Source organism: Poecilia latipinna, unplaced genomic scaffold (assembly GCF_001443285.1).
Source record: "Poecilia latipinna isolate Pla-1442-1.1 unplaced genomic scaffold, P_latipinna-1.0 Scaffold1458, whole genome shotgun sequence".
Classification (NCBI taxonomy): Eukaryota; Metazoa; Chordata; class Actinopteri; order Cyprinodontiformes; family Poeciliidae; genus Poecilia; species Poecilia latipinna.
This window is the reverse complement of record NW_015114074.1, coordinates 122,215-132,994: the sequence shown is the minus strand read 5'-3', so window position 1 is coordinate 132,994 and position 10,780 is coordinate 122,215. Positions and strand designations below refer to the sequence as shown.

General features: G+C 41.1%; 1 protein-coding gene across 1 annotated transcript in view; it reads right to left on the bottom strand.

Moving 5' to 3' along the window:
- LOC106962770 (leucine-rich repeat-containing protein 16B-like) overlaps positions 1-10,780 on the bottom strand; it is a gene marked incomplete at its 3' end in the record, with an annotated part of 62,025 nt that overhangs the window by 34,694 nt on the left and 16,551 nt on the right. Inside the window, exon 3 of the mRNA XM_015057383.1 lies at positions 286-336. Coding sequence (XP_014912869.1) covers positions 286-336 — 51 coding nt within the window. The remainder of the gene's footprint in view (positions 1-285; positions 337-10,780) is intronic.

The window sequence follows — 10,780 nt, the reverse complement described above, 5'->3', positions numbered from 1 at the left end:
GGGAAAAAAAAATTTTTTTTTCCCCAAAAAAAAAAAATTTTTTTTTGTGTTTTTTTTTTTTTTTTTTTTTTTTTTTTGCTTTCAATATTTAAGATACCTTTCTGTTGTCTTATACCAGTGGCCACATATCACTTTTACGGTCAGTATCATTACATACTATCATCGGAGTTGTAAATATTACTTCTCCCTTCTCTGCTGAGGATTTTGTTTTGCCTCTGCATTAGCATGAGCTCACGTCTGGCAAGCAAAAGGCATTAAATTCCACTGAGAGCGAGGAACATTTACCTTGGTGGGCACTTTGACAGCGAAGAGATACAGCCTCCATGTTGCCAGGACCTGAGGGGGAGAACACATTTATTTATATATTTATTTATTTTCTGTCATTGAGCCGCAAACGCAAGATGCAAATCAGAGCAAACAAAAAAAATAGCACGGCACAAAAAGAGCGCGAATCGTCTCCGCAGTTAATCCAAATGTCTTCGCAAGTCGAACGGAGCACTCTAAACATTAGCCTGCTAATGGCGGCGGGGTTAGGCAGAATGTGAAAGAAATATAATGATGAGCCTGCGAGTCATGTGACAGACTAATTTATTTCAGTAAGTTGTGTTGATGGAACTAAGTAGCAATTATTCAACAGATGCCTCATTGTGCTAGAGAGAGAGAGAGAGAGATGGAGAGGAAATCATTGGTAAATCAGGAGGGAGATGTAAGACAAAGACGAAAAAAACAAAAAATGAGAGGTGCTTTTCGTTGGCAAAAGAAAAAAAAGGGGGGGCATTACCATTTTAAAGTGTCTGGGGTAAAACACGAGAAGCAAAACGAGAATATATTAATATTCTGCCCATCCTATTAATCTCATTTATAATTCAGAAATCCACAATTAGCATACCCCATGTATGCAGTGCATCTCTTCTCCACTCTAACCCTCTCTGTCTATTAGTCACAATTCCTCTGTATCTTTTCCAGTCTAGTGCTTAGTTCTTGTTCTCTCTCAGTTCTAATTCTCTTTCTTGTTTCATGTCAGTCCATTGGATTTTTTTTTGTTTTGTTTTCATCTTCTTGGCCCGTCCCTAATTCCTCCCATCTCCATGTGCCACACTGTACGTCCTCTCTGTCGGGTTTGTGCCCAGAACCCCCGACACCTCACTCCATCCCCTTGTGCCCTCAGCCCTTTTCACCCTCCGCTCCCTTCGCAATTCAGTTTTTTCTATTCCTTTTCTGCTCTGTCGCTTTCAATTCCTCAAGGCCTTTCTGTGCTGAATGGCTAATGGCGCCCTGCAGAGAGGCGGAGAGAGGAAGAAAGAAAATGAAACGTACAGAGACAGAAAGAAAGAAGAGGGGAAGGGCAGATAGAAACGCAGAGACACTCGATTTTTTATTTTTTCCCCTGTTAATGGACTCTTCGGATTCCTCTCAACAATACCACATCATCTCCCGGCAGAGACAGCGTTACACATCAACACCCGGTGTCTTAAATATACAGACACACATAACGGACTCCGACAGAGTTCTGAGGCGAAACAAAGGGAGATGGAATAATACCTCCCATCAAAACGGGAACAAAAACCAGAAAACGAATGCATCTTCTCTCAAGATCTGAAGTCAAACAAGAAGCTTGAGGATAAGTCTACAAGCGGCCGTAAATCCAGAGACGAGCGGGGCCCTTCCAGACGGAGCCGAGCCGAGACATAAACAACTAATTATAAAGTGACTAATAAAAGCTTTCAAAAGGCCCCACAACCTGACAAAGTCATCAATAATGTAAGCTCGCTCGCCAAAGGGCCAGTTGGAACCTCGGAAGCGAGCTTGTTCTGAAGACTGTCCCTCCATCATTGCCTAAACAGACAATGACGGGTCATTGTCTGTTTAGGCCCCATCAGGGACGAACGCAGCAAAAGTATCTTCACTTTAATGTGCCGCGTTAAGTTGAGAACTCTTAATGGCGTTAGCTTAGCGTAACGGAGACAGTGAGCAGCAATGGCAATTAACCTTCTACGCATGCCATAATTCAGCTAACCTTCCAGGAACCTCCAACAAAGCAGCACACGTCAATCAGACAATGAAGTCTTTATGCCCCTGTCGCGATAAGTATGGTGCAGCCAGTACAACGATACACTATCATTAGTCCTGTAGTAGCAACATTTATTTGACATAAAGCAACATTTGATTAAAAGAAAGCAGTAAATGTAATTGTTCCGAAATGTACTGAACAAAGAAGGACTTGGGTCACAGACTTGGCGTTAAAAGCCCCAGGTTGCATCAATATGCGCCCCTGTACAATACGCAGGGCGCCTTAGGCTACAGAATGTCAATCTGACACTTGTCAAACAGCGAGGGGGGGGGTGGTGTTTGCGTGTTAAATAAATAAATGATAAAAACTTATATGAAGAAAACCTATAATAAAAGGTGAATTGAAGGTTGCCTGAGGTGACGCTGCGTCTGAGGCACAGACAGTAAAGCAGTGGCTCTGCTGCATGACTGTTGTGGAAGGAGTTAAAAAAAATAAAAAATAAAAAACAGATACTCTGAAATTCACCTTGCACTCTCAATAATTTAACATTTGGGCTTAATAGTTCAATGACCCGACAGCATTTTCCATAAATTACATCAGAAGTATTTTGGGCTTTTTATTAGGACTACCATGGGGCAGGTTGCTACGCTGCGCCATCTGCCCTCCTGACTGACACCAGCAGGCAAGGTGGGTGAAGCGTCTTGTCCAAGGACTCAGTAATAGAGACGGATACAGTAGGGGCTAAAACCGGCGACCCACCAATTGCAGGACGATCCCCCATCGAGTGTCAAATTCTGACTTACAATGGATTAAATAGAACGTTGGCATTATGTGTTCTTAAACCTGGCATGTCCCACAAAAGTGTCGCAAATCTTTCAATAATAAAAAAAAAAAAGCATCTGGGTGCTGAGGTGGCGCTGGGGTTGACCACAACCCACATAAGGAGGCCTTAGTCCTCGACACGGCTGTCGCAGGTTCGGACGGTGGATGAGTGTGTGTTTATTGTGGCACTGAGCTGTGGTAGCTTCTACACTAAAGACTGCCGCTGTGTACTGGTAGCTCTTGTGAGTGTTCACTGATTGGATTTTTTAATTTCCAACAGCCTGAATAAGCTGAAAATCAACTAATTTCTCATGTTGCATCTTTGAGTCCTTTTGTGGGGTGGAATTATAATTTCCCTCTTTATCTTATACTTGCAAATATAAAGTGAATTACGCAATAAAATCTGTGGTAGATAGATACACCCTAAGGTATACTTCTAATACCTTAGGGTGTATAAGAGGATTGTTGTAATTTTGCATGAAGATTATGTCCTTGGATTGGGAGCACCCACTTGATAAGATAAATGAGTTGTCTCAAAACCACAAATTAAGCCACAAGAAAGAATATCCAGCAATTTATTATTAATTAGCCCTGCCAGCCAGGGCTCAAGACAAACCCCGGCAGTCGAAATCAAACTATTTGGCCTACTTGTTGCATTCTTTCTGCCAACACTCGTCCTAAAAAGCTCAATCCAAAACGCCTAAAAAGCTGCTCAAATATCGCTCTGGAATGATTGGAGATGAGATGGTCAGCTTCTTTGATGTGGTCAGCCAAGCAGCCAGCAAGTGACAGTTTAAAAAAAAAAAAAAAAAACGGATGAAGGAAGTGGCAGGAGAAAGGACTGGAATGTAAAGATGACAAGATGAGAGGTACAGAGGTGCCCTTGCTGTGATGTGTGAGTGTCAGAAGCTCCAGTTCAAAGAACCAACCAGCCAGCCGGCGAGCCGGACCCGGCAGCGACGCCGCGAGAGCGGGACGAGGCTTGTGTGTCACTCAGGAGTGCCTCTGCGCCGCACGCACAAGAGAGCGACTTAGTCTATCTTTCCGCGCGCGCGCGCACACGCACGCACACACACACACACACACACACACACACACACACACACACACACACACACACACACATGAGGGAGGTTCAGAGGGCGGGGGCTTATATTAATCTTAAGCTGTCAGGCTCTTGCACTTCAAACGAGATGTGGTGGAAATCAAAGCATTTCACTGGATCGCGTGTGATTGCACACGGACGGGCGCCGCGCCGCGCCGTGACGTAGCCTCTGAGGAAACAAGCAGGGGGGTCTGTGCCAGATTTGGTCACCAATGGTAGTTTTGGCCCGTCCACAAGGGCATCTCAAAATGAGCGCACAGAAAAGCCCCAACACGCTCACATCGAAGCGGACACATGCTAACATGTCGCACATTCATGAATATACAGCGACTGGAAAAAACCAGTCGTTCCCCATGGACTGCTTCATATTTTATCACGTTCCAACCACAGTCTTTGATGCATTTTAGGAGTATTTTATGTGATGAAACATTAAAAAGTAGTAAAAAGAATTTTAAATTTAAGGATATAACTAAATATGCAATGTGAACGCCAGTTACAAGAAAATATATACTGTAGGCCTGAATCAGGTGGGAGGGTGAATAATTTGGTCTTAACTGTTGTTCTTGTGCTGAAACAATAAGCCATTGTAAAGAAAAAAAAGAAAAAAGAAAAACTGCACAACCTAGTAGCTAAGTAACTCAAGAAATTAATTCAGCTTAAAAAAAAAAATGAGCAAAACCATGTCGTCCTTCAATCTGTTAATGATCGGGAAAATGGAGATGTCCCTGATTCTGATGTATGACAAACGGATAAAACCAAATGAGGAAAAAAAAAAAGAAACGTAGAACTTGAAAATATAACAATGCGCTGGGTTTTTTTTAGAAGAAAGAACTATAATCCACAGATTTCATTCAGAGGTTTAAAAAAAAAAAAAGTCCAACTCCTGGCAAACTGACAAAGCCAAGATTAAAAGAGGACAGGAAGGGAAAAAGAAGACTGACAACGTGTAAACGTGGTGCAAGATAAACGCAGAGAATGACTGGGGTTAAATGGCTGCAGACAGACGAGACGGAGAGAAGGACAAGTGTCTGGAGTGAAAAGAGAGACGGGAAATGAATAAGATGCAGAGGGGGCAGAAACAGTCGCAGTTTGCCTTTAAGTCCTGACAGTGCATGCTCACACTCATTCACACTTTCTCTCTCTTTCCCTCTCCCTCCACCACGAGGGAAGAGAGAAGGTCAGCAGTCACACTTCACACTCACTCCGCCACAGGCTAGCCAACATGTGTTGTTAAGATAATCAAAGGAAATTTCAGTCCTAATTACAGTGCCGAGCGCTCAGCAAGCACCATCAGATGGTAAATCTAGAGGCTTGCCGAGAAAAACGACTTTTTGGAGGCAATCTCACAGGGACAGAGACATAAAAATGAAATACATGGAGATGTTCGCTATCACACGAGCGTATTATGTTTCAGAGAGGAGACTGCCGGAACGCGGGACTTGGCCCCAAAGCACGGGCCGTGTATGCTTCAGAGCTTTGTGCTGCGTCTTCCTCCAGAGCCCCAGAACACAGCTGGAGGTCTCTGGGAAACCGAGTCACCTCGCAGGCTCACTTTCACCATCCTGAATTATGTAATTCTCAGAGAGCGCTTTAGGCTTTATTTACTATCAGAGCGGACTTGTGGTGTGTCAGACACGGTTTTTCTCAACGACGGCTTAAAATGCAGAGGACTGAAAGCAATCACAAACAAAGACTGAAAAGCTGATGATTCAAGGGTTCTTTTTTTGTTTGTTTTTAGTAAACATCTGACAGAGTATCGTTTCTGAAAACAAAAAGAGAATAGCAGAACCCAGGGAACGAGAGCATTAACTAGAACAGTAGCCAAAAGGCTCCTGGTAACACAGGAGGAGCCAAAGAGATCCACAGTTCGAGTTAGGCGGTGGCATTTATCGTATTCTTTATCGTTTACCGGGATACATTCCTTATCGTGATATTTTGATTCATCGTTGTCACAACGTACTCAAATTAATGACATTTAAAACCCCTAAAATGCTCCATATTGTCAGCATTGTTATTTTTACGATTGTTAACCGTTTGCTCCATAAAGGTTGTGGAGAATCATCCGTTCTCCATGCTGAGTTCTTGATGTATGAGGTTGAAAAAGAGTCAGTGAGTTGAATTCATGAATTCCATGTATTACTACCAAAATACAGCCGGTCCATTCTGACCTGCTACCTTTAAGAGCTAACATGCAAAATGGCATCGTAAAAGAGTTTCCCATTCCCTTTGTCTCTCTGAGCTACGCCCCAAAAAGGGTGTCAACAAGTGTGTCATCCCTTACCCCAGCTCTCACTTTTTTGGATTTAGCTTAGCTTTAGCTTAGCAACTAGCTAAAAGGTGTACCATGAAATATCAACAAATTTTAAAATTATAATTAAACGCAGTTTCTGTGTGCATTTCAGCAATAAAAATCACTTCTTAACTTCTTTATCTGATTGCGTATTACAAATGGTAATGTTTCTGAGACTGTGATTGCTGTCACACGTTCACAGTCGTACGATTACCTAAAAAAAAAAGAAGTAATAGTTTTTGTTATCACTTATCGTCATCACTACAGTACCACAAACTATCTTGATAAATCTTTAAGTCCATACCGTTCACACCTCGTTCAGGAAGGAGGATCTCAGGACAAATATCGGTGCACTCATCAAATTCGGAGCATGCAAGTGTTGCTAGGCGATCTTAACGTTTTGGTTTAGCAACATACTGCCAAGAGCATGAAGCTTTTTCTTCAGCAGGCAGAGAAACTGGACAAACATTTTCTTGCCCATCATGTAAAGCATTATGTGTGGCAGAAAATTAACTTTGCCTTTTGCTCTGAACAAATCACCCCCACTGGATTAGGGAACATCATAGTGTGGGATTTTTTTTTTTTTTTAATCATCATTAAGAACCAAAAATCTGATCAGTGTTGATTAGAAAATGGATAAAGTTAAATACAGGGAAAGAAAACCTCCAAAAGATTACAACAGAGGTACGCCTTCAAGCAGAACAACAATGCTGCACAACCACAACAGTGGAAAAGTTTAGATCGAGGTAAGTAATAGAAGATTTGAAAACTGTTGTTCAAAGATGAGCTTCATCCCTGATCTCAGATTTTTATGACTATACTGTACAATTTAGAAAGCAAAGCATTTTTCCCTACACAATAAAACGCTACTTTATTTTACACACAAAATCCCAATGAAACAGAGTTTTGCGTCAAAACAGGACAGCTGTTCAAGGAGTTCAGGGCACTGCAAGTGTGAAAGGCACTGGCCGTCTTCCAGCTGGAAGACAAAGTTGCAGACAACATTAAACTTCACACACAAGGCAACTTATTCATATTGGCAGCCGGGCGCTTCCTGCTGACGATGCAGCACCAGGTGTCACTGGGGTGAAGCAATGAAGTTTGCAGGAGGAGAACGCTTGCTCAGAAGCAGGTTTTCAATTACGCAATTTTCCCAAGTACAAGCAGTGAGCTTTAACTTTCCAAGTTTCACTCTTGAACTTAGCTTTTTGCAAATTACACCCAGTCCAGCTTACTGCACGACGAGCTCAGGTTGGTGGGACGCATTCAATGAGTAAATGAGACACGGCTACTGAACTCTGGGGGGAATCATGTGGAAAAACGAGACATTTTCTGGACTTGGTATTATATTTCTGATGCGCCCATAAATACGTCAAGAGGTAGAGCGGCAAGGGGCGCATCCGCTATGTGGCATCTGCATGTGGCAAAACAAAACATTGATCCATGCATGATCCGTGAACACGCATTTTCCCATCCACCAAGAAACAAAAAGATACGGAGCAATACCTCAGGAGAACCTCTTGTTCTCCCGCTCGTGTTTTCCTTTTAAATGAGATGTTCAACAAAACTCAGGAGTTTTTTTCTTTTTTTTTTCTTGTGAGCATGAAAACCTCAAATATGCATGAGATGGCAGTATAAAAAAAAAAAAAAAAAAAAAAAAAAGATGAGGATTCAGATGAGGTTTGGCGCTTTTTTCCCCCTTGCAACAATCTGGAATCCCTCAGGCGGCTGCATGCTACAATTGCTCACTGTTTTCTTTACTGGAGCTAAAGACACCAAACGCTGAGGCAGCAATTAGGAGCCGTTTTTGCCTATCGGTCAGGTCAGGTGTGCTGAACAGCTCTGGTAAGCTGTAGTGGAAATGACGCTTCCATGTGCCATTTAACATGTCTGGATAATGTGCTGCACCTTGTTGGAGGAATTGAAATTAAATAAAACTAACAGCGTAAAGCAAATCAAAGCCTCCCAGAAGACGTGCGCGCTCTCCAGAGATCGTCTGAGGAACTTATCGTTCACGCACCGCTTAGCAGATTTCCGAGCTTCGTGTTCCGTGTACGGCCCAACTCTGCAAAAAAACTGAAAATATATGTCGTCATTGATAACTGGAGTCAATGCAGGTCTGTATTAAAATCGCATCACCTTTTTGTTCTTTTTTTTTTTGTTTCCGACCCTTTTTCTAAAAATGTTGTGGTTGCCGTTTTCAGGTTGGAGTAATTCAGTTGCAGCTTTTACATCACTTTATGCTGTAATTTCCCTCACGGCATTTAAAGTTATTGCATCTAATGTGCCATAAATGTACACTAATGGATACATGATATCAGAAAATTATGCAACGGCAAACTTTTTAATCCAATACTCAGACAACATAGTTTGGGATGAACATTTTGCTGACTCCTTTGTCTCTCGTCAGTCATTTTAATGCTCGCTAAATGAAAAACTCTCTCTCGGTTGACCTTTAGTATCACAGACACCATCATCCGCTGTGGGTCTCTGCTGCAGGGACTCCAACCTGGTGGGACACATTAACATCGAAAGTGTACGTTCCTATTTTGATGTGGTGATTTTAAATTTGTGTACATGATATGTTGCTTTTCTGTTGTTCCTTGTTATTATGTCAAAGTGTCATAAGTTGTGTTTCCATTAAAACTGTGTGTAAAACTTTCCTGATATTCTGCTGATGTTGAAAAAGTACAATTTTGCAATTGGGGTGTTTCCATTAAACAGGAAATGCAATTAAAACCACAATGAATAAGTTTGTTCATCTGATAAGCCATTATCAGATGAATTGCAAGTAATTGCATTTAAGATCAAGTTCAGGTTGTTTTGGGTAGCTTTTTTCTTTGATGAATATAATTGTTTGAAAAATTACTTGACATTTAAGTACATTTCTCTGATGATAAAATTTATCAAAATTTTGGAAATATTTAACTGTAGGTTGGGAAAAAGCAGCAGGTTGTTGACAAATCATTGCTTCCTGGAGGTGTGGACTGTGCTAAAGTTTTAAATGTGCTAAAGTTTTAAATTTGACCCAATCGCTAGTGTTTGGTCGTGTTGTATGTAACCAGCTCACCGCTAAGCTTACCGGAAATTGTGTCCGTTGTAAACAACCGTTCCTCACTGCCAAGAGAAAAAGTGTGGCCAACACGAATGAACGGTTTTCTTCACTTCAAGAACATAATTTTAAAACTTCGCAGAAAATCAAAATCTATCTCCCCCAACTCTGATTGGCCAGGTAAAAATTCAACCAGAGAAATTGAGCTTAATGAGAGAAATTCCAGACAGAGCACTGAAGGGAATGAGAATTGGGAAGAATTGGGTAGGAAGGCAATGGCCAGGGAAATTAAAATGCAACAAAGGAGCAAAGACAGAAGAAATCTGTAAGAACCAAATTACTTTTTCAAAGCATTGTATTTTTCTAATCGTAACTAACAATCTGTAACATGTGTTACTTTTACAGCAGCAGGAATAGTTTTTGCTTTTGTGTTCTTCAATTTTTCCTGAATTTCTGCAAAATCATAGTAAGTTTACTCATGATAAGATGAGAATGTTGACCTGGCTCAGTTATTCTTCTCAATTGTTAAAGAGACAAGTGCAAAGGTCCTGTGACCTTGTGATATTTACTTCAAATGACTCAGCCAACCTTGTATTTTTATTGCCACTGAGCAATAGATTTTCAATTTCTTTCAAATGGCTTGATTTTTTCCAAAGGTTTCCTTTTTTTTACCCAACACCAACATTAAATACATTCTATTTACATCGTCATAGTCATTCCTTGCCGCAATCTCATTCAGGCTTTCATGGTTTCATTTTAGAGGCAATGTTCGGGCATGATTTCACACGGCTCCACGTTTTGAAAGGCGGCGTTGCTCGTCAACATCTGTTTCTGAGATCCACATGAGGTGATTCAGTTAACAGATCCACTTCCACAGGGGACGACAAACAGCAATCCAAGCTACCAAGGTGCTGCATATTTATCTGTGGCTGGATGTGAGCTTCCTACCGATGCAGGGCTTATAATAATAATAATAATAATAATAATAACATCGCATTTGATTTGACAGCACCTTTCAGAACACCCAAGGACACCTTTCAACATTAAAAACACAAATTAAAATGGTAAAAAATGTCTGTAAAAACACAAAACCATGAGATAACTAAAAAAATTAAAGAGAGAAAGCTTAGTTTACATTAGACATATAGAAGAGGGAATTCAGGAAAAGTAATGTTCTTGGTTGTTTTTGACCTCATGTTTTGGGGTCATTTCGGCAGGATGGCCCCCTGGGAAGCTTCACCGTTGTTCTGCTAAAAAATAATGGCTCTCACTGTGATTCGTTTGATTTCCAAACCCTCAGAAACGGCGTCTGCATCTGTTTCCAGACTTCAAGAAGTCAGTGATGTTGCTTCTCATCAGTTCTTCGGTTTATTTTTATATCTGGGCTTGATGTGTCACTTCTACCTACATTTTCACCTACTTCAGTCATTTTTCACATAGTGCCAGATTGTGGCATTTATTCCAGTCAATTGTTTTATAATATATATATTTTTTATTATT